We start from the raw sequence: 23,553 nt of genomic DNA on the forward strand, positions 1-23,553 counted from the left end.
TTATTGGCTGTTGATTTTTTCTCTTTTGGCTTCCTGTTTTCATTTCTGTGAAGATCTTTGTGGTCACCTATAGATGAGGATGCTCACCTATGTGTTAGGAGCAGATTTATTACTGGACCATCCACTTGTTCCCTGACCTATAGCCTCAGCTCTGCTCTCTGGTGTTTCTGTGACTTAATCACATCTCATACCTCAGTTTTCTCATTTATGGGGAAATGTAGATCTTGGCAGGTGGCTGTGGGGTAGCTGTGAGGACAGGAGACACTAATTCATCTGCCAGTGTGTAGATGTGCACAGAAACCAGTGAGGCAGGTGGTGGCACTGAGTATTCAGCTGGTGTGACTCCCCAACACTAGAGCAGGACCATGTCGCTTATTCAGGAAAAATGTCTTTCTGGACAGGAGCAGTTGATTTTTCTTTCTGGCCAGAGTGGGGGCGGGGAGGGGGACTAGTTTTAAAAGTGGGAGGGATGCAGACATAGCAGTGAGGGGACCAAGAAGTGTTGTGAATTTGACAAGGCAGAGCAGGAATAGGGCAGACCAGAAGGAAGTGATGGTGGTCCACAGGCTCTTATGCTTGTACTGCTGTTCATAGCTGCTGAAAAGCACACAGAAAGGAAGGGAATTGCTTTGCCCACAGATTGGAAGGTGTGCCCAGCAAGGTGGCTTGCCATTCAGCTAGGGTAAAGAGGGAGGCTTAGCTTGCATCCTCTATGTGGCAGGATCTGAAAGCCAGGGATACTGGGCACTGCTGACCTTGAGGAGGGTGCCCAGCCCAGAGGCAGATGGAGTAGGGCTCTGGGGCCTTGGGTTCAGTGGGTGACCTGTGTTGGATGGAGCTTTGGGCCACGTTGGTGGTTCTGCTCCCGTCTATTCTGGCACCTGAGGCCCAGGGCTTAGGCCTTAGCTTCAGTCCTAGAGGGGAAGATAGATGAAAGAGGGGCTCCTTAGCTACCTCTACCTAGATTGGACATGGTATCAGTAGCTAGGGGACGGCAATGGGAGCTGGAGGAACCTGGCCAGAGTCCCAGATCTACCTAGTTTTAGATGCCTTACATGTGCCTCTGGGAGCAAGTGGCACCAGGCTGAGCTGCTGCTGCCTTATCTGTCAGTGGGGACTGTGCAGGCAGAGGCAACATGGGTATCGCACACAACAGGTGCCCAGTCTGTGACAACAGGAAAGAAGAGGCTGTTTAGGCAAACCCCAAGTACTCTTAGTGGGTCTGATGTTAGCTCAGGCTTACAACTGGGATATATCCAGGCAACAGAATAAGAACAAAAGAAGCTGCACTCTAGGACCTTTGAATCTCACACACACACACACACACACACACACACACACACACACACACACACACACACACAGGGGGGGGGGGGGAACTGCCCATGAACACTGGGAATTGCTGCCATCATTCTAATTTACAAGCAAGGAAACTGAGGTTGGATGGAAGTACTGAGTTTTGCTGTGTATAGGCAACCAGGCAAGGGTTTCTGGTGGATGAGAGACCCTTTGGCACCGTGGGGGTATAACACACATGCTTAGAACTCTGAGTGAAGATGGTCAGAAGGGTGGAAGTGGCAGCTTTGGAGAGACCACAGCCTACAGGACCCTTCTGGGCTCACCCAGCACCCCATTGACAGTGCAGAGCTCCTGAGTGCCCCCATGGAATGGGTGCTGGGGTGCACTGCCACTTTGCAGAGGATGGAGGAACTTTGGGTACCTAGTGGTCTTGCCTTTCTGGATCCATTTGCCAGCTGCAGGAAGTTATCTGTTGTTTCAGGATTGTCCTGTGGGTTTAAAGACATAGGGTCAACTGTCTGCTCACCACAAGAGGGAAGGCTGAATCGGTCCAGGCAGGTAGGTAGTGGGAGTTCAGTGCTAGTTACACATCCTGTGATTCCTGCTAAAATGCTTGAGTCCAGTCATCACAGAGGGTCATGGTGTAATTTCCCAGTGGCTCTCCAAGGGTTAGTCCTGGTGTAATTGGGAATGGGGAACGGAACAGCTCTTTGCTGCTGGAAGCAGGCTATGCAGTCACACTGGCCTGCCGAGAGCCACTCTCGGCCTGACTGTGCAGTAGGAGCTTAAGTGTATATACTTTGAGTTTGTTGTGTTTTGAGACAAAATGCACCCAGAGGGCAAGAGTACTTATGTAAATAGCAAATCCTTTAACTAAGCCTTTTTTATAGAACATTCCTTTCTTTTAAAAAAAGATTTATTTTTATGTGTATATGAGTGTTTGCTGCACACACACACACACACACACACACACACACACACACACACACAGTATGTTTGTATCAAGTACAAAGGAGGCCAGAAGAGGGCATGGGTTTTCTTGGAACTGGTTTTGTAAGCTTCCATGTGGGTGCTGGGAGTCAAATCTGTTTCTTCTGTAAGAACAGCAAGTGTGCGTAGCTGCTGAGCTGCATCTCCAAGCCCATTACAGAAAGCTTCAAATGCCTACAACAGAGAATTGATGAATACCATGAGCAGCTCATCTTATTGCCATCTATGATTTTCAAGCAAATTCTTCTGATTTTGAATCTGGGACCTGTCTCATGGTCACCCTTATCCTGGCCTTAGGGATATGCTGTCCCTGGAATGGGTACCTTGCACAGCCCCTGGCCATACTGGCTATTCTGAGAACCTTGGGCTTGGGCAGGCTCCCAGTTAGTGATGTACTGATGCCTGACCTATTTGGGATGCCTGATGTCTGGAAGAGGCTGTGCCTGTGGCTCATTCATCAGTTGTGTATGGACTCAATTTCTCTGGCACCCTAGGACCCCTGAGAGGAAGACCATGGAAATGGGGTCTTGGCCTCTTCCATGAGATCTGTTCATTCTGGTTCCCAGCTGAGTGTAGCATGCTGTAAGTCAGGTTGTGACTTCTGCTTCTCTCCCCTTGTTTCATTTAGCTTAGCCTACTGTTTCCTTTGACATGCTGCCATTCAGTATCAGGGTCCTTAGCCTTTGCTCAGCCCCTTTCTCCTTTATCCAGGGTTTCTTGTTCCACCTCAGACCAGGCCCAACTTCAGCAGCTAACACCATACTTCTCCCAGTGGGTCTGTTGGGAACCTACAGCTCAACTCCTGGAGAAGTTTTCTGTCCCCTTCTCAACTCTATTGCTCCTTGCTGTCTGAGTTTGTCCCACTAAGGTTCCCTTGACACCTCCCTTGACCTGCAGTTCTGGGAGTTAGCTAGCTCCCAGTGCTGGGTTCAGAACCTAGCGTATAGTAGGTCCCTAATAATGAAACCGACACATTGTGGGGTCAGATGTTAGTTGCTGTCATTATAATGAGTGTCTTATGACTGACTTTGATGCCTACCACAGTTCTTGGCACATAAGGGACAAACTCAGTAAAGTTTGCTTAGAAAAGTCCCAAGTTGCCTCTGGCTCTGTCTCAGTACTAGGGGCATTCTTAGGTCAGACTTCCATCCTCACTCAGGGTGCGCATGCTGGTGCTTCCACCTGGTTCTCTCCCTCCTTGATCCTCCTCCTGTTCTTCACCTCTCACCTGTTGCCAGGGTGTGATATAGGGACAAGACTCCCAGAAGTACCTCCTGGCCTTTAGGCCCCAGTTGAAGATTGTGGGTGTGTCATCGTTAAGCCCTGTGTGGTCATGGTATTCCCACCTTATTTTGCTTTGCTTTGTTTCGTTTTGTTTTGTTTTGGATACAGGGGCTTATTCCATAGCTCTGGCTGTCCAGGAACTCACTGTGTTGAACAAGCTGGCCTTGTACTCACCTCTGTGTGTACAGTCCACTTGCCCCTGCCCCTGCCCCTGCCCCTGCCCCTGCCCCTGCCTTAGTGCTGGGATTAAAGACGTGCCACTGCACATGGCTGATATTCCAACTTATGGCTGAAGCAGTGCAGGCCCACAGAGACCCCAGGCCTGATCTGAGGCCATAATCCCTGCCTGAAGAGTATGCAGAGTATGCAGTTGCTGTGTACCAGTGATATGGTGGTGCCCTTCTGGGCTTGCAGTCACTTGAGGATCTCAGGGGGCTTAAAACACAGTATAACGTCCTGCTAGCTGCTCTGCCCTGAGTGACAAGCAGTAGAGGGCTGGCCCCAGAGAGACTCAGGTGACTTAGGCAGGGAACAAGGGTCAGCCCAGTCTTGAGGTGGCCTACATCTTAGTAGACACAGTAAACCCTTTCTTCTGCGAAGCCTATTGCCTTGGTTAAGTTTTCACCTTTCTGTGTCTTAGTTTCTTCCTCCACAGAATGGTAAGAAAGACAGCCAATGTGTCCTCAGAAGTTTATCAATTGCAGTGTCCGGATGCCCCTCCTTGTAGGTCACTGTGTGTTCGTTCTAAGCTAACTATGGTGGACTGCCCATGTGTCAGGTGGGGCAGGAGTCATTTACTGTTGCTTTCTGCCCACTTCTGCCATCTACTTGGGGCCTCTGAAAGCTGAACCCCTGGCAGCAGGGCAGGCTAAGAGGATGGCTGTCACACAGGCCTCTTTCTCCCTGGCACAGCCCATACTCTCTAGGGCTGCCTGCCCAGCCTGGGCCTCCCCCCCCCCAGCCTTCCTGGGGTGTCCCTGGGCCCAGTCTGGCCCTGTCTGCTGGAACCTACCACAGAGAGCTGCTTTATTTAAGTCCATTTTGTGCGTATGGAAATAACTAGAGGACTCTGTATTTAATTTGGCTCAGCCAGGAAGATTTTTGGCTCTGTGTGTGTATGTGTATTCTGAAAAATCTTTCCGAGCAAGCCCCGGGGTCGGAAGCTTCTGGTCATCTTTGTGCATTCAAAACCAACAAGAGCCGCCCTGCTAGCTGGGGTAGGTTGGCAGAGGGCGGGCTGCAGGGAGTGGTCCATGAAAGCAAGAAGAGAGGAGGATGGGGGAAGCTAGATAAGGACATAGTGGCAACTGTGGGGAACTTGGCTCCTGGACCCAGCAGGGAGTGATTTGGAGTGAACAGAGCTTTCCCAACTCTACAAGATGTGTCTGCTCCAGAGGTATCAAGGGTTCAGCTGGATGGGTGGCAGCATGGGAGCATTCTTCATGTCCCCTTTCTCCCCTGGAAAATGGAACAGAACCCTAGGGTTGTTCCCAGTAGTCAGGACTACTAGACTACCACTAGACACTAGCCAATGTGAACACAGAGGTGTGGTCACTTGCCTCAGGTCATGCAGTGCTTCACCAGCTCAGCTCTGGCTACCTCTGAAGCCATGAAATGTCATCCCAAACCAGGGCTGACATTCTCAGTGGGCAGGGCAAAACACCCTGATGGCTTAAAGTAAATACTGCCATCTGCTGACTTCTTACACTCTGTCCTGATGGAGGCGTGATGGTTCTCATGACCGCCTTGAGTGGGCTGTGGTCAGTATAATGGGGTGACCTTTGTGGAGTCTGATATAAACCCACCAAGAGCAAGGCCTCAACTCCCTGCCGTCCCTGTAGAGCTCTGGTCTAGTGACTCTGCCTTCTAAATGAGGCCTTGAATTTCAGCCTTACACAGATCTCCACAGAAAGGGCATGTGTGAGAAGAGTTGAATGCTGGGTGTGGGTAAGTGATGAGCTTGGTGGGGACTGTGGCTCAGTAGAAGTGTGAGCACACTAGAGCTTGCTACAGCTAACACCCTTGGGTTGGAGGCTCAGGGGGCTGGGTTGTTAGTCCCCTCTCAGAAGTCATACTTGTTGTATCCAATTTCTAGATGGTAAAATGGTGCTGACTTACTCTTTGTTTTCCTTGTTTATTTGGTTCATCCATTCGTTCATTGGTTGGTTGGTTGGTTGGTTGGTTTTGAGACAAGAGCTCACTGTTATAGCCCTGGCCTTGAACTTGTGATCCTTCTGCTTCAGACTCCCAAGTGCTGAGATATAGACATGTTGTACTATATCTAGTTTATTCTAATTTTTAAGACAAAACATTGTGGGGAACTATACAACATTCCGCCAGTCTGTGCTGGAATGATTTACTGGGAACTCTGTGCCCTCAGAGGCTTCCTAAGAGCAGGGACTGCCCAGCCTCCTGCCAGGTGGATATACCTCACCCTTATCCTGGCCTTGGTCTAGGATCTCTGGAAAGGCTGCTCACAGTGGGCCATTAGTGTAAGCTTTCCTCTGAGTTTAGGCTTGTTTGGTACTGTGGATGTGGGACAGCATCCTCAGGCATGATGGGGCATTCTGTAGAATGACAGTGGTGACTGTGTGAATGACACTTTGCCAGACTGAGGTCTGGCTGGGCTTGATTGCAGGGTGTTTGCTTCCCCCAACCCCCCAGAGCCTCCTGTTCCCTTTGCCAGCTGGCTCTCTTCCCGAGTGAGGGTGTGGATTGCCAGTCTGTATTAAGCAGGGGCTCTGCTCCTACTCCCTTTGTCTGGCCTGCTAAGGCATCCTGGGTTTGTGAGAAGTGGACCAGGGTAGATTCAGTGGCCCTGAAGCTGATCCCAGTGTGCTTCTGCATTGTCCTCCATACCTGGTGAGTTGAAGCCTGGGAACTATGCTGTGATGTGATGAGTTTGTGTCTGTGTGTAGTCTATGGCATTTCCACAGTGTAGCTTCCTAGCCTGCATGTGACCTGCAAGCCTCCCTCCTACAGGCCTCTCACCCATGAGAGACAGTGGGTGGGGGACAGAGAATGCACTAGACCATATCCTTGTCCTTTCTGACCTCAGTATAGCTTTGACCCTGCCTGTTCACTGGGCTCTGGTTCAAAAGAGCTGGTCGCACTTACTCAAGTCCTTCCCTATCAGCATCATTTATCTGTTTCACCTGCTGTGCCCAGCCCTATTTGAGTACTAGGGTTGTCTTGTGAGCAAATGGATACCGCTGCCTCTAATGATGCTCTCACGGAGAGAGAACAAGCGATGGTAACTGTAGGTGTCACTTTCCTCACTCCATGCTGCTGATACAGTGCTCATGGCTAGGCTCCCAAAACCTGCGTTGTTCACATGGGTGCCAGGCCTTCCCTGGCCCTGGGTTAAGAACTGTTGGTTCATAGCTGGAGCCTTGTGTTCCTTTTGATGGGGTCGTAAATGGTTTCAATGTCTTGGGCTGCTCAAAGCCTAGGATGATCCTCAGAATTCTATGGGAGCAAGCCACTCCAACAGAGCCAGGGAGGGGACTGTCCACTCTGCCCTACTTTCCCACCCCATGCACCCACTCCTGCCTACAGTGGGAGGGAGGGCTGGCTCAGAGGCCGGAAGGATGACCAGTCTTCTAGAACATGTTGTTGACAAGACAGGACACTGTGAGAGCCTGGCTGCGGGGTCTGGGTCAAGGGACATGGAGCCCTTTCTTCCTTCCCTATGGTGATGGACTGATGAACAGACAGTGAGGTCAGTTGCCCAGGACACTGAGGAAACAGTTCCTGCTCAGCCTGCCCTCTGGGCTCCCAGACACTCACCAACTCCTCTTGTATTGTCACAGAGGGGCAGCACTGCCCCACATAAGGAAGGGAAACTGAGGCTCAGAAAAAAAGCTGATATTCAATTCCAGATACACAACTACAACACAGAGCACAGTGGACAAAGGAACAGTTGTCAGGAGGCTAGGTTCCTTGCTGAACTGGGTGGGGCACATGGGCAGGCTGTTTGCCTGGGGTAACCCCAAACTGACATCTGTGTCTGTACACCAGAATGGCCCCCAATGGCTCAAGAAGCCCCCAGATTCTGACCTCTGCTCCTCCTGCCGCCTGCCTGGCTCTGGGCAGCAGCTGACAAGTTGGGGAAATGCTGAGTGTTAGTTCAGTAAGCAGAGCTCCAAAAATAGCCACTGCTCTGAAAAGCCCATTGTTTGGAGACCCATATTTTTCTACATATATAAAGGTGGCTTCTGGCAGACTGGTGCAGGCAGTCAGAGAATGCCACGGGCTGTGGGCTGGAATAGGCTGCAGTGTATCTCTCTCTAGCTTGGACCAGTAGCAAGTCAGTAAAGCTGTGAAGCTAGAGCTAGGCCAGCATGCCCATGAAGGTGGTACTTGGGTTGTGTTAGAGTAGCCCCCAAGGTTTCCCGAGTACCCAGGATGCCTTTGGCCAGAAGCCATGAGTCCTAGACCCCACTCTTTATAGCAAGCATGGGCCAAAGGGATCCTGAGCTGCCCAGTGCCCAGTTCAGGCTGTAGATTGTTGTGGTATGGGGGAGTGGGCAGCTGACTGGCCTAAGAGAGCCCAGTCCCGCTCAGATCCCTGCTTCTGGCAGCTCCTCCTAAAACTGCTTCTGCCTCTGTCCCCTGTGCCAGTGTCAGAACCTCTGCCCTGCCTAAAGTCCAGTACCCTGACTCCCACCCAGTGTTTGATTCCCTTTCTTAGCCACAGTCTCTCAAGGATACCCCCAGTGCCCATTCCTCCTCTTTACCATACTGGGGCCTGCAGCTGCCATTCAGAGTATATAAAAAGGTTCAGTCTGGGGTAGAAGCTGGCTTGTAGATGAACAGCCAGGAGACTGGTGGGATTACGCTGAGCTTGGTGGTCCTTTGGGTCCTGGGGAGATGGGGCAGGAGGCATGGCTAAGTCTTGTGAGCCTTCTGGGTCGTAGTGGTGACATGATTTCCCAGACCTGGGTGGAAGCTGAGGTGCCATGTGGTTGGAGCTATGCTTTGATTATATCACTGCTGTTACAGGGCGGGGGGGGGGGGGCAGGTAACAGGAGGCTCTGAAGGACCTAGGGGAGAGGCTATGTGAAAGGCCAAAGGGAAATGTCCTCTGGTTGGTGGCAGGGAGGCCAGCCAAATGGTCAGAGCTGTCTCTGCTTTAAGGGTGCCAACAGAAGGGCAAGGGAAAGTTTGTGTTAGAGGATGGCCAAGAGGATAAACTGCCCTCCTGCAGGTGGGAGGAGAATATAGCTCCACCCCCTGCCTCTGAGGGCTCCTGCCTTGCTGCCTTGCTGCCTTGCTGGGTTGTTCACTCTTCTGATTATCTGTGTCCTCATTAGTGCAAACTTGGAAACAGATAAAAGCAAAAATCTGAGGCTACCTGATGCCCCTCTCCACCTCCATCGAGCCCTGCAGGGGAGGTTTCTGCATTGTTAGAAGCGCTTGTTATCAACTTTCAACTTAGGAGCTATTCTCCTGGTTACCTAGCTGGAGCCTGGCAATGTTGGCTGAATGTTTGTCAGGGCCCATGTGCCCTGTGAAAACTTGGGTCCTAAGTCTATATTACTCTTGTGTTCCCAATAGCCCTTACCACCACCATAGCCCCTACATTCCAGACCTGGCTGCATCTAGAACTTTGAGCACAGGGTTCATACTCTAATCTCTCACGGGGTCTCTGAATGCTTGGTCCCCTGCCTAGATCCCCCTGGATGTGTTGACACCCTCCCTTTCTGCCCTCCACGCTCTACATTTTCCACCTCTTCTGGATCAGTCTTAGAGGACCACTCCTTCCTCTCTAGGACTTGTCCATCACCAGCAGTGCACAGTCCTGTCCAGGAACCATTTACCAACAGGGCAGAATGCCTGTCAAGAAGTGGTTTCCCCCACCTCTTTCTTTTCCTTTACCCAGTCCCTTGTGTCTTTGGACTCTGTTCCAGGGGCCATATCAGCCTGGGAACATTCCAGTGTGAAAGGACTAAGGGCTGCCATGACTAAAGTCCTGACTCATCTGAAGCCTCTGGGAGCCACAGAATGGAGGGCCAGTGTGTCCCAATGAACCAGCTCTGGCCTACCCAGGGAGTAGGCAGGACCAGAGCCAATCAGGAGACTAATTAATGTTCCCAACCCCATGAGCACCCACCCCTCTCCAGCAAATCCTCCAAGTCACTGCCTCCCTTCTGCTCATGCCCCATGTGCTGAAGAACCACACATGCATACAACCCAGTTTCTGTACAGGCAAGGCCTCCAAAAGGAGTGGGGACTGAGATCAGATGATAGCATAGCACTCAGGGGCCAAAAGATGTAACTAAAGGCTACAGATGGAAACCTGGCCCATGGAGCTAGGAAAACTTCCAGTAAGGCAGGCAGTATTTCCCACTCCTAGGGGTGACCCATGCAGGTCACATACCTCCAGAGAGAGAGTGCTCACCACCTCCTTTCTCATGTTGGAACATGGAATATAGTATTTTCTTTACCTACAGAGAAATCATTTTTATCATCCTTTAGGACTGAGGCAAGGGATCCTATACTCTGAGAGGGGCTATGTATGGCCTATTCTGCCCAGATGACCCAGCTTACAGTAATTTGGGTCTTAACCATAGGGTCTATCTCCCATGCCAGCTAGGATCAGATGTAGGAATCTATGTGGAACCCAGCTGAGGCTCCACCCAAGATCAGCAGGAGGGAGTCAGTGATAGATTAGTAATGTCTGCAGGGGGCTGGGAAGGATAAGATGAACCTTCTGCCACCTCCAGCCCAGCTCTGAGATGTAGAGGCTTCTGCTGTGATCTGACAACTGCACCAGGGCTATTTTTTGCTCCTGGCTTTCTGTTGAGCATGGCACAGGGCCTCAGCTGTGTGCCGCAATCAGCTCACATCAATCTTATAGTCAGCTGAAACCTCTCCAGGTCCCTTCACAAGAACAGCTGTCAGGTCAAATTTCCCATCTTGACGTTACTTCCTGTGTGTGGATATAAAAGTAATTGCAGTCAGTGGGCATCTAGATTTATTTCTAATTTTGCATGCTTAGAGACCACAAGCTCTGTGAAAATCTTTGTATCTGCCCCTTTGTGTGTGGTCTTTTTTCCTTAGCATGTGCCTAGAATGATTGTTGAACCATGAACATCTGAGACATGTGACAGGCAACAACCACCTAATTACCATAGAACATTCTAGAAACTGAACAGTTAGAAACTGTCAAGGATGTGGAATGCATGTCTCGTCCCATTCCTTGATCTGCCTGTCGTCTAGGAGTCTGGAAGAGATATGATAAATTGAGGGGTACCAACAAAGACATACTCTCAAGGGTTCAGCCTTGTTGGACAGACCTGGATTTAGGGAGATGAACCTGGGTGGAGGGAGGGTAAGACACAGAACCAAGGCTCAGCAGGCTGAAGAGGTGCCAGGTCAGGATCTGGGCCTGTTCTGGGTGGAGACTGACATACGGAACACCTCTCCACTTACAACATGGTGAAGTCCTGGGGAAAATATATTGTAAATAAAAATACCCCTCAAACTCACTGCACAGTAGAAAAATCTCAGTACAAACAGCTATATCTCAGAACACCGTGAGCCTCTGAAGCTGTTTTGTAATAGGGGACAGATCTTCCCCCACCCCCACCCCCAAAGAACACGTGGTGGAGCTGCAACATCATCATGAAGAAGCCCTGGGAGGATGCAGCAGAGAAAAGTCAGCCTGGATCCCTTCCTGCTCATGCCTGCCCTAGCAGTGGGTCTAGTATCTTTGCTCACTGGCTTGGCAGCATGGGCCTGTCCACTTAGAAACATTACCTTTGATAATACTCTCAGATCAGAAACACCCCCAATCAAGAAAAGCCTCTGTTGGTGTCTGACACTGCATGGCTTTGGATATGTATTGTCATGATAGGCCCCTAAGGCACTTGTGGGAAAGTCCTGGGTGCTGGCTTTGTCCTTACATTTTGGGGGGGGGGGGCGTGGTAGAGCAGGACCTAGATTTTTTTTAAACTACATTTATTTTCTTTTGTGTATGAATGTATGTATGTATATACATATGTACATACCACAGCATGTGTATGGAGAGATCAGAGAATAAGTTGAGGGAGAGTGGGCCCTCTTTCAACCATGTGGGTCCTGGGCATCCAACTCAGGTTATCAGCTTTGGCAAGCAAACACCTATATCTACTGAGCTGTCTCTCTGGTTCTGGGTGAGTTTCTTCTGGGCTGTGAAAAGCCTGTTCCACCACACATCTCCAGGGCTGTCATTCACATAGATGTGACAGGTGATCCCAGCTGAGTGAGGATGGGTTGGCTCTGAAGGAGGCACTGATAGATGACCGCACCCCCCACCCCTTCTCATAGGGGAAACAGCTCCAGCAAGCTTATCTGTCCCTGACCTCTTTCATCCTAGCCTCGTCTTGAAGGTGCTCCCTTCCAGAGCAGGTACCCACTTTGATGCTTCATCCATGGAGGCAAAACCAGCTGAGGGATGTTTCCCAAGCTAAGGCCTACTAAGTAGGTTGGCACTCCCAGGCTTTCAGGCAACCTAGACCCTGCTTTCTCCCCATCACCTGGAGCAAAATGTCTTACCCTTAAAGCTGTTCTTGAACCAGACAAAAGACCGAATCCCTCTGGCCACTGCTTCTCCACCCTGGCTTGAGGGTCATGAGCCAGCCCTAGCCCATTCCTCTTTGACCGAGCCCCCTGTGATTCTGGTGTAACCTATTGACCAAGGGGCTTTAGGCTCTTCTGCAGGGATGGTGGTGACTGTCTTCTCTACCTTCTGATTCAGTGATCAACTGGTTTGAAATCCCCTACATAAGGCACGGGCTGTGTTTCTTCCACATCAGTACACACAGGTTTGAGGGGCATACATACATTCTTGTGTGTGCTGACCTACCAAATGAAGTGGGGCCCAGCTCTGGTGTCTTTCCCAGGGTGGGCTTTCCTAGTGGAGGCTGCTATTCTGTACCTTGGGTGGCCCAATTCTAATGTGACTTAATTCCCTCCTCATGATGGTTGGCTGAAGTTCTGAGCATTTAATGAAAAGTGCTAGCCCAAACTTCAGTAAACTGTGAGAGAATTGTCAGATCTAACATTCACTGCCCACCCTCACCCTCCCCTACACACATGTAGATCCCAGTGGCTCTGTGGTAGCCAGAGAGCCTTAAAGGGTGGTGTTTCTTAGACTAATACTACCCAAAGAAAACCTATAGGCAGAGCCACATAAAGCCTGTCTCCCAATTCCTGATCCAGATCTTCCTCAAAGAATGGTTGTTATACCTTACCGTTGGGGCATGTTGGAAGGTTCAGTTGCCTGTCCCTGGCGGCCAGAGGCAGATGCTGGTTGAGAAGCCCAGTTTCTAAGCTATGGGCCTGAAAGCAGGTGGTGAGAGTTGCTGCTGTCCCTGGTGCAGTGCTCTGAGTCTAAGCCCTGGCAGCCTTGGTCCTCCCTGCTTCAGGCTCCTTCCCACAGGCCCCACTCTGGATGGACCCCCTGGAGTCTGTTCTAGCCCTGAAGAACAAACAACAGGACTCTAGCAGAACTGGGCAGAGGCAGCCTGTCTGCCAGGCTGCTTAGTGTAGGGACATTCCTTATTGGTCTGAAAAGCAGACATTGGAAAGGACTGCAGCCTGGGTGGGGCCCTTCTCTTTTCTCTGTGTACCCATTCTAGAGACCCTCCACCCTGCCCTAGGGACCACAGGCTTTTTAGAGTCTTGCCAGCACCCGGGTGTCTGGTCTCACAGGGCCAGGGAGCCTGGCAAAGGAGGAGGACTTGTGCTAGAAATTCTCTCTTCAAATCAGTGTTTCCTTTTTCTCCCTGTCCCACACTGAAAAGCAACTGCAGAGGAAAACAGTATCTGTGCAGAATAGAATGTTCCAGGCCCAGAGCTAGGATGAGTCAGCAGCCAGTCCCTCTGTCACCATTAGTTGGCCTTGTTCCTGCTTGACATGAAGGTGCTCTGTGGGATGATAGGCAGTTAGGTGAAGGGACACCCATTTCCTGCCTGTTGTGCCTGGGATGTTGTTTATGGGGACCTCAGTTTCATTACCTGTGCAGGGAATTACAGTTCCTCTTTGCCGGGAGTGTTAAAACTGAACATATTTTTATAATATCATGTTTGCTCCTAAGCTTGCCATGACAAATGCCAGGGGTGAACCTCACTCATAGGCCCTTTATTATCTGCAGGCTCTGGAGGCTGCCAGTCTGCAGTGGAGGTATGGCCTGACTATATTCTCCCGAGCCTTTCTCCTTGGTGTACCGCCTTCTTCTCATGTCTTCACGGTCTCTCCTGTGCATGCTATGTCCTGCATTCACCTAGAAGGATGCCAGTTCAGTCACACTAGGGTCCACCCTAATGTCTTTCATTTTGATGACACTATTTCCAGGGAGCTAGAGAGATGGCTCAGTGGTTAATAGCGCTTGATCTTGCCGAGGACCTGGGTTCAGTTCTTAGCACCCACATGGTACTTATTATAACTGTAATGCTAGTTCCAGGAGATATACAGGCACAGACATAAACATTCCTTCAGACAAAACACCTTTACATATAAGATAAAGATAAATTAACTTTTAAAGATCTTGTGTCTAAATATAGTTATGGGAATATGGATGTTCACAACCAGTCCCACATTTAATTCAAGTTGCAGGAGAGGTAATGATCTTGTTTATTCAAAATATTCTGAGCACACAGCACTGGCCAGGCTCTGTTTTAAGTGCTGAGGGGCATCATCAGCACAGTGCGTCAAAACCTCTGTCTTTAGAGGGCTGATAGTTTTGGTTGGGAAGCCAGCCCCAACAGTAGAGTATGCCAGATGTTAGAACATGCAAGCTGTTCAGAAGCTCCAGGAAGATGCAGAGCAAAGGACTCTGCAGGGCCCTGGCTACCTAGGGATGGGAGTCTTCTTCCTTGCCCTGCCCGCCAGGTTCTGCATTCCCGTTCAGCATGTGTCTCCCCTCTCTCTCCTTTGCAGTGTTGAGGGCGAGGCACCCAGCAGTGAGACTGGCACATCGCTGGACAGCCCCTCAGCCTACCATCAGGGTCCCCTGGTACCTGGTTCCAGCCTGAGTCCAGACCACTACGAGCATACTTCAGTGGGCGCCTATGGGCTGTACGCAGGGCCAGGACCACAACAGCGCACACGGAGGCCCCGGCTGCAGCATTCGACCTCAGTCCTGCGCAAGCAGGCTGAGGAGGAGGCCATCAAACGCTCTCGGTCACTCTCGGAGAGCTATGAGCTCTCTTCAGATCTGCAAGACAAGCAGGTAGGTGGCAGGGGCCCTGCCCACTATCCGTGGTCACCCAAATGACATGAGGCTTCAGTTGCCTGGTGTTCTTGGTGATGGGTTCCAGAAACCAGCTGGTATGCACATCTAAGGAAGAGGGGATCCCTGCCTCCACTTCTCTCAGAGCCTTTCCCAGCCCAACTCTGCTGAAATGTGGGAAGGGATTTACACTGATGGTCAGGAGCACTGACATCCTTTCTGGGTACTCAAATTTTGCATTTGTAGGTTTCAACATCCCTCAGTGCAGGATATGGGGCCTGTGTTGGGTGTCTGAGTGTCATGGCCAGCACCATCAGGACACAGGTTGCCAAGATGACCATGGAGGTTGTTAGGGTCCAACAAAGACCCAAGGGGGACTGGAGGACTACTTGTTACATTCCCCTGTGGCTATGTCTCCACAGTATCTAGGCCCTAGAAGATGTCTGCATTGAATGCTGCAGCTCTTCCTCAAGCCTCAGACCCAAGGATCAGTTGGCTTGACCCACTTTGGGGGTTGCTGTGAACAGAGCAAATCCTCATGGTGCAGGTGCGCAGTAGTGAACAGGCCAGTGTGGGAGTGAGTGCCTGCTGTTTGATTGTATCTCTGAGCAATGCCAGGTTTCAGGAGATCCCTGAACTGCAGGGATGTGTGGGAACAAGCAGAACATCTGGCCAGTATTCCATAGCTCTGGGTCTTGTTCTTTTGAGCAGGTTCCTGTGACTCCCAGGCAGTCCGATGTGCTGACACTAGAACCCCTTCCCACTGCCCACAGATGCTGCGTTCTCCCTCCCACCCATGTCTGCTGGCTATGTCGTTTCATTTGTTCTCCAAGGGCCTTTGCTCTTGAAGCCACAGAAGTCAAGGCTTATGCAGCCCCATCTTCCTCAGGGGATGTTGGGGTGCCCTCAGATGGATCTTCTCTCTTGGCAGACATCCCTCAGTCCTGATCACTCATACCTGAGGTGATATCCCTGTTCCCCTCTGCTCACGAGCTTTATCCTCCCTCCTGTTCACTGAGATTCACAAGGGGCCTGGTAGCAGATATTCCCTGACAGCTGTGGCCCTTGATTGCTTTGCCAGGCCTCCATTGAGTTTCTCAGCTCCTCCTAGATTCAGAGTAGTCCCTGAAGAGTTTGTTGTAGAAGTCATGTGCACAGGACCATGCCAGAACTGGGCAGGGTTGAGACGGCGTACAGGCTGTAGGGATGATTACATACATGCCACAAATATGCAGCTATTCACTTTCATTCCACCCATAGCTGAATTTCCCCTTGTGCCAGATAATAGGATAGGGACAGAGGCTGCTGTACCTGAGCGACATTCCTGGACAGTGGATGGACAAGCAAGTCAGCAGTTAAGACATTGTCACTGCAGGAAGTGACACAGACCCTAGGGGTTACAGTTGGAGGAAGTCGTAGAGGGACTCTTGTGTGTTGGCAGTATCAGACGAAGGTGGCTGGCTGAAAACTGGGCATTCGGAGAAGAGCTAACAGTATCTGCCAAGGCTTTGGAGCAAGAATGACCTTGGTGTCTGTGAGATACAAAAAAGATGGCAGGGAAGAGTCGGAACAGAGGCAAAAAGGGTTAACATTAGCAGCCATGTCGGATTCCATGCTGTACTGAGCATCCTGACAAGCAAGGCCAGAGGAGTAGGTGACAGGAGACTTGTGAGAGGAAGGTGGAGTCACTGGAAAGTTAGATGCATTCTCCTTAACCCAGCCCTCTGGCCTTGTCCTTTTCTGTCCCTGAGAGCGACAGGCCAGCCTAGGGATTAGGAAATGACTTCAGGACTCTGAGTGGTGGCAGTTGAGCTCTGTGGAAGGAAAGTTCTCAGGATTCTCATGCATGCTGCTTTGAGAGAATCCTCAGCAAGTAAGCCCATAGCGGTGAGCCTGGGCGGGACCAGCCTCTCTGGCACTGACTGAAGCCTGGCTTTCCTCCTGTCATCTTAGAACAGGGATAGTGGAGTTCCTCAGTAAGGTGAGAACTGTGTGCAGATGTGGTCCAGTCCCTCACATCCCATCGGGTAACACATGTTACTTGCTTGTTCCTCCTCTGGGTCCCATAAGAGCTATAGACGGGACCCCACGCCACTTCCAGACCAGAAGGCAGGATAGCTATAATGAGTTCTAGAGTAAGAAAGTGGGGCTGGGTCAACAAATCCCGCTTTGGGGAGAGAGAGAGAGGCTTCCCTTGGTGACTCATTACAGAGCCCATTTCTGCCCTCCTAATGAACCGTTATCCAACACAATATACACAAACTTGAGGAACCTGGAAAGCAGGATGGTTACCTAGTCCCCAAGATCCAGGACATCAGGGAAGGCCATGGAGTAAGCTTTGGTGACTGTTATCTTTGAAGCCCTTGGCAGGGATTCCAGGCCAAGGCCTTCTTAGACAGGGGATTGAGAGAAGGAAGAACGTTTCGCAGAATCAGCTTTGGTCTCTTCCTGGCCCTGCTCTTGATGACCACTCAGCCAGGAGTAGTTTTGCTTGTTGATATGGCGGTAACAGCCATCTCTGAGAGAGAAACCTGGAGCCTCTGTGGTTGTCCCTGGAGGCCCTGAGATGGGGTGCAGACTTGGACCACAGCCCTGGCTTTGCTCAGTGTCTGGTACTCTGCATCAGACTGCGTCTGTCTAACCTCACACATTCTCTGCTTCCCCAGACCTTGTGTGTCACTCTTGCATTGCCAAGCATGATGAGATGCTGTCCCACAGTGCCAGACAGGTAGAATCTGGGTTTTATTGCCTTCTTGGGACCTGGACCCTCTTCCAATCTCTGAATAGATAAAGCTCTGCCCCAGCAGCCAGAGACACATTCCGGATTACTACAGACCAGGCTGTAGCTGAAGGAGTGTGTTTCCTATTCACCCAGCATCAGGACTCAGGCTGGGCAGACTGTGAGACCTAGGACTTCGTAAGGCCACAGGTCACTCTTGAGAGATACTGAGCTAAGGAGCCTGAGAGCTTGCCCAACATTTCCCACACCCTGACTTCACAACCGTCTCTTTAGAGCTGTGCACCCCCGCCTGCACTCATAGAGCTGTAGGGCAAAGAAGGAGAGCCAGCCCTGCCAGTCTTTGTCTAGGCCTCACCTCAGCCAGCTGTGTAGCAAGGACAGAGACCTCACAACTGCAACCCTAGGAATGGGACTGCCCATTTAGCTAGCTGCCCCTGGCCTGTGCCAAGCACTTAGCTCACCACTGTGAACTTGCCAAAGCACTAGAAAGTGGGTCCTACTGCTGTCCTACGTCACAGATAAGGAAATGGGGAGCTTCATGGTTTCAAGGCTCATCCAGAGCTGATGAGAGGTAGAGCCAGGATCAAGCCAGGCCCCTGGCAGGGTTCTGCTTTGCTCATGCTTCAGGCTCTGCAGGTGATATCTATAATTCATCTTCAGAAAACCTCTAGGGCCCACAGCTTCTAGGACCAGAAGTTTGGGATGTTCGGCATATGTGCACCACCATCTTTACCCATACTTCACCTTATCTTGGCACTTATCTGTCTCACTTGACACTGAAAACCCTCAGCAGCCTCAAGCTGCTGTCTTAAGCAACTTGGGGATACGGTAAGAACATCCCAGGTTACATCCCTGTGGAGCATAGAAGAACTTAGATATCTTATATGTCTGTGCCATCACACAGGGCCCACATTCTCCTCTCTGTACCCCACTAGGTGGAAATGCTAGAACGCAAGTATGGGGGACGCCTCGTGACCCGCCATGCAGCCCGCACCATCCAGACAGCATTCCGCCAGTACCAGATGAACAAGAATTTTGAGCGCCTGCGCAGCTCCATGTCGGAGAACCGTATGTCACGCCGCATTGTGCTGTCCAACATGAGGATGCAGTTCTCCTTCGAGGGCCCCGAGAAAGTGCACAGCTCCTACTTTGAGGGAAAGCAGGTCTCTGTGACCAACGATGGCTCCCAGCTGGGGGCCCTGGTGCCATCAGAATGTGGAGACCTTAGTGACCCAACCCTTAAGTCTCCAGCCCCCTCCAGTGACTTTGCAGATGCCATCACAGAACTGGAGGATGCCTTCTCCAGGCAAGTGAAGTCCCTGGCTGAATCCATTGATGATGCCCTCAATTGCCGCAGCCTACACAGTGAGGAGGTATCAGCCTCAGACACGGCCCGGGCTCGGGACACTGAGCCCAAACCAGTCCTGCATGGCATGGACCACCGCAAACTGGATGAGATGACAGCCTCTTATAGTGATGTCACCCTCTACATTGATGAGGAAGAACTGTCACCGCCTCTACCGCTCTCACAAGCTGGTGATCGGCCTTCCAGCACAGAGTCAGACCTGCGGCTGAGGTCCGGGGGTACAGCCCAGGACTACTGGGCCTTGGCCCACAAAGAGGACAAGGCTGACACGGACACAAGCTGTCGGAGCACACCGTCACTGGAGCGGCCAGAGCCACGGCTGCGGGTGGAGCACCTGCCCCTGCTCACCATTGAGCCACCCAGCGATAGCTCTGTGGAACTCAGTGACCGCTCGGATCGCAGCTCACTCAAGAGGCAGAGTGCCTATGAGCGCAGCCTCGGTGGGCAGCAGGGTAGCCCCAAGCATGGCCCCCACGGTGGCCCCCCTAAAGGCCTCCCCCGGGAGGAACCTGAATTGCGGCCTCGGCCCCCCAGACCTCTTGAGAGTCACCTTGCCATCAATGGCTCAGCCAACCGGCAGAGCAAATCTGAGTCTGACTACTCAGATGGGGACAATGACAGCATCAACAGCACGTCCAACTCCAATGACACTATAAACTGCAGCTCTGAGTCCTCATCTCGGGACAGCCTGCGGGAACAGACACTCAGCAAGCAGACGTACCACAAGGAGACCCGAAACAGCTGGGACTCACCAGCTTTCAGCAATGATGTCATCCGTAAGAGGCATTACCGAATTGGCCTGAATCTCTTCAACAAGTGAGTTCCCCCTTCATTCATGGAGGAAGGACCCACATGGTTTTTCACAGTCACACCTCTGGGCCCCTGGCAGGGCTGGCAAGAAGTTAATCCATCTTCCCTCCTACTGTGAGCTTCTTCCCACACCCTTACCAAGGCTGAAGTTTAAGGCAGCCTTTATAAGGCCAAGGCAGTATGTTGCACCATGTTTAGAGCAGCTTTAAATGTTGGGAGACCCAGCTCCTTCCAAGGGCCATTTGTGGAGGTGGCAGATGTTCATGGGCTAGACAGCAGAATGGGGACTTTTCTGTGGTAAATCCCTACCCATCGTGTCCATGCATTTATCACCGTAGCTGGCTCAGCCCCAAATGCCAGGATCAAGGCTGATGTGAAGCACAAAGGTCTTGAAACAAGCTGGTGGGTGGCAAGTGTGTAGTGGCCCCCAGGGGAAAAGCGAGGTAGAGGAAGTAAGGTAGGGGAGCCGAGAACTGGGTCCTTTGAGTGGCTGCTCTGGAGGGGCTCAGGGAGGGTTGCAGCCAGCAGCTCTGAGAGCCACACCATGGTAAGAGATGGATATTTAAAGCAAGCTATAAAAATAGCATGGGAAGTGGGGAGGGCTGAGCACACCCTCTGAGGGGACCTTGGCGGCTCTTGTTTAACCTGAGATTTTACATTATTTCCTTCCCTCAGGCCTCTGGGATTTGGGGTCATCAGAAGCCAGCCTGGTCTCCCTGGAGGTTGTGGACCTGGAAAGCATGTGACTAGCCTGCCTGCTGGTTACAGGCATATACCCTAGTAGTTTCCCAGAAAGGCCACAGGAGGGTAGTGGGGCACAGTGGGGGCCAGCCACATCTGAGACACACCTTGCTATTTCCTGCAGCTCCTCCAAAACTAGGATGGCATGATTCTGAGCATTCCTAGCACTGCAGATGTAGGTGGGGTAGGAGAGGCGGTAGGAAGGGTGTGGTGTGTAGTCCTCACTGAGGCCTCTAAGAGCTGAGTCTTAGGCTCCTCAAATTTACCAAGAGAGGAGTTGCTGCAACCTCTTCCTTTACCTGTCTGTGGCCTGTTGCAGGTAGGAGCCAACCCACCACTGTGCAAACTACAGCCAGAGCCCGCAGGTCACTAATGAGAGTGTCCTACATTGGCTTTGCTATTTCTACATACTGCCTCTCAGGCTGGGTAATGGGGGTTGCAGAGAGTGGATAGGTGGAGGCCAGCAGTGGGGTACAGGAGGCAAAAGAAAAATATCTCCTTGACCAACCAGCTTTGTGGATTCTTTCTCCATCTATCATGACCTAATTACATTCATTAGATGTGTACATGTAAGGACTAGGGTCAATGTCACGTGTCTTGTTTTATTCTTCACCTTATGTTTTGAGATAGGGTCTTTAAACCTGGAAGTCAGTGATTCAGCTAGGTTGGCTGACTAGTGAGCCCTAGAGTCTTCTTGTCTCTGCCCCCACCCCCAGGACTGGGATAGCTGGCTTTTTGCATGGGTGCTGAGCATCAAACTCAGGACCCCGTAATTACACAGTCGGCTCTTTGATGACTGAACTGTCTCCCTAGGCCCATTCAGGTCTTTTTGTCTGTGGGCCTATTTTGTGTTTTCCACATCCGTGAGACAGGGCTGGTACTGATGTCGGCTCCTTCCAGACTGTAAGCATGCAAGCTTGGTATGTGACAAGCACAAGAACACATGCATTGCTATTACTTGACCTGCCTGACGTCACTTTTGGTCTGTGCTAAATGACTTTGACCTAGGGCTTCACAATGGCTGGCTGGCCCTGCATTCCTGTGTGCCACATGGGTTGGGGACCAGGGGTTGGTGTCATGTGTCTTCTTTTATTCTTCTCCTTGCTTCTGAGTTGGAGTCTGTAACTAACCCTGGAAGTCAGTGGCTTAGCTAGGCTGGCTGGCTAGTGAGCCCTACTTTTTTGGCCATTGCTTCAGCCTCTTTATGTCCAGCACCTTCTCAGGATGACAGCTGAATGGAATTCCAGGCTCCTGGGTAGAGACTTTCTTTGGTATCAGAGCTGCCAAGCTCATATTTAAAGGGGCTATACCTGTTTCCCACCCCTGAATCTGACAGTACTTGCCTCCCACCTACTCCGTTTAGTATTCCCCCTGCTTCCTTTAGCCAGAATGTGGATTATCGTAATTCGCATTTTCTGCTGACTTGAGTAAGCTAGCCCCTTCCTATTGGTTTTTGTGGCACACCTTCCAGGTTACTTGCTGTCATTTCTTCATTGACTGCACAATTTTTTCAGTTCTAGGTCTTGAACTTAGGGCCATGGGGAAGTACTTTGTCACCAAACTACATCCCTAGCCCTCATCTTTTAAGACTGGCTCTCACTAAACTGCTCAGGTTGGCCCGGGACTCTCTGTTCAGCCCCAGCAGGCCTTGAACTTACGACCCTCCTGCCTTGGCCTCCTGATGTTCAGCGTTTGTCACATTTTAGGCTATGCCATCATGAGGCCTTCTAAAGGATGACTCCTTCAGAATTATAAGTATGTCCCCTGCTAGCTTTTTATCTTTCTTGTCTTTTCTTGGGGTTTTTCTTCTAGATGCAATTTGAACACAGTGAAAAGGACCCTGTGAAGAATCTAATTACCTTTAACTGCACTGCTCTTATCTGGTGGAAATGTTTAATTTTACTTAATGTGGTCATCAGTGCCTTTGCTTTTGAAATTGCTTTTTCATTTTATGTTGTTTTTTATTCTTCTACTTGTTTTGCCCTACTGGGACTGAACCCAGGGCCTTGGAAAGGCTAGGCAAATTATATCAACCCTTACTATCAGGTCTATCCATTACACTTTCATACATCTGCTGTGCATGTGTGTATTCATGAGTGTGCAGGTACTGATACACATGTGTGTGCCCAATTATATATGTGTGTAAATGCCATCTCTCCAGCCCCTCGTGTGTCATTGATATTTTAAGACAAGGATCCCCTCTATTGTCACACTCTTCATGGATAGCTGTTTCTCATGAATTTTAGAATCAACTCATTGAGAACCTTCTGGGGAAACTAGTCACCTCCAGATTGAAGGTAAATTTGGAGAGACAGTTCTTAATACTGCCCGAGACAAGACTGGAAGGCCCAGCCTAGGGTTGTGCATTAATTAAAACTAATGAAAATTAACTTGGCTCCCCAGGGGCACTAGCCACATGTGGTTACTGGAAACCAGGATAGGTGCATAGCTGTGAAACAGGCCAGGTCAGTCTAGAGCCCAGGGGGCAGCTGCAGCAGCTCTGGGTCTGAGATCTAGCTGGTGGCACTAGCAGGATCCTGTAGTGTTCCGTGTGGAATAGACCCCATGGCCCTGGCTGATGCCTGTCTCAGCCCCTAACAAGCAAGCACTCAGCCTCAGTTTCCTCCTTCACACAGATCATGATGCCAGGTCAGGGCACCTTGGAGATTCTGAGTTGTTGTAACTTTGCCAGTTAAACAAGCCAGAACCTGTTTGCCAGTCCTAGAGTCTTTTGTTCCATTTGTTTCCATTTTGTTCCATCTAAGGCTCTTCCATAGATGAGGGGGGAGAGCTCTGGATCTCAAAAATAGCTGGTTGCTCCAGGTTTAGTTCACAAAATCCCAGGGCTTCTCTAGGGATACATCTGAGAACCCTAGCCCTGGTAGCCCTGCCTTGACTATAACTGCTCTGCCCTAGGGCCCTAGAGTTTGATCTGGGCCTCCACTGGTCCTCAGAAGTCCCAGTGCTATGCTGGGACTCTTTCCATGAGATCCAACAACCTTCATTCCCTTCTGACATCACTCCCAGTTACTACTGCCCCCTTCTCTTTCTCCTACCACTGCTCAGGGCTCTCCTGAAAATCTCAGGTCTCCTCCTCTTACTAC

General features: G+C 50.8%; 1 protein-coding gene across 8 annotated transcripts in view; it reads left to right on the plus strand.

Moving 5' to 3' along the window:
- The window catches only part of IQSEC1 (IQ motif and Sec7 domain ArfGEF 1), a 117,125-nt gene that overhangs the window by 68,826 nt on the left and 24,746 nt on the right, over positions 1-23,553 (plus strand). For all 8 annotated transcript variants that reach the window (XM_080914993.1, XM_080914996.1, XM_080914999.1 and 5 more), the window contains exons 2-3: positions 14,501-14,792; positions 18,468-19,714. In XM_080914993.1, the coding sequence (XP_080771119.1) occupies positions 14,501-14,792; positions 18,468-19,714 (1,539 nt within the window). The remainder of the gene's footprint in view (positions 1-14,500; positions 14,793-18,467; positions 19,715-23,553) is intronic.

Source organism: Micromys minutus, assembly GCF_963924665.1.
Source record: "Micromys minutus genome assembly, chromosome: 3".
NCBI classification, from domain to species: domain Eukaryota; kingdom Metazoa; phylum Chordata; class Mammalia; order Rodentia; family Muridae; genus Micromys; species Micromys minutus.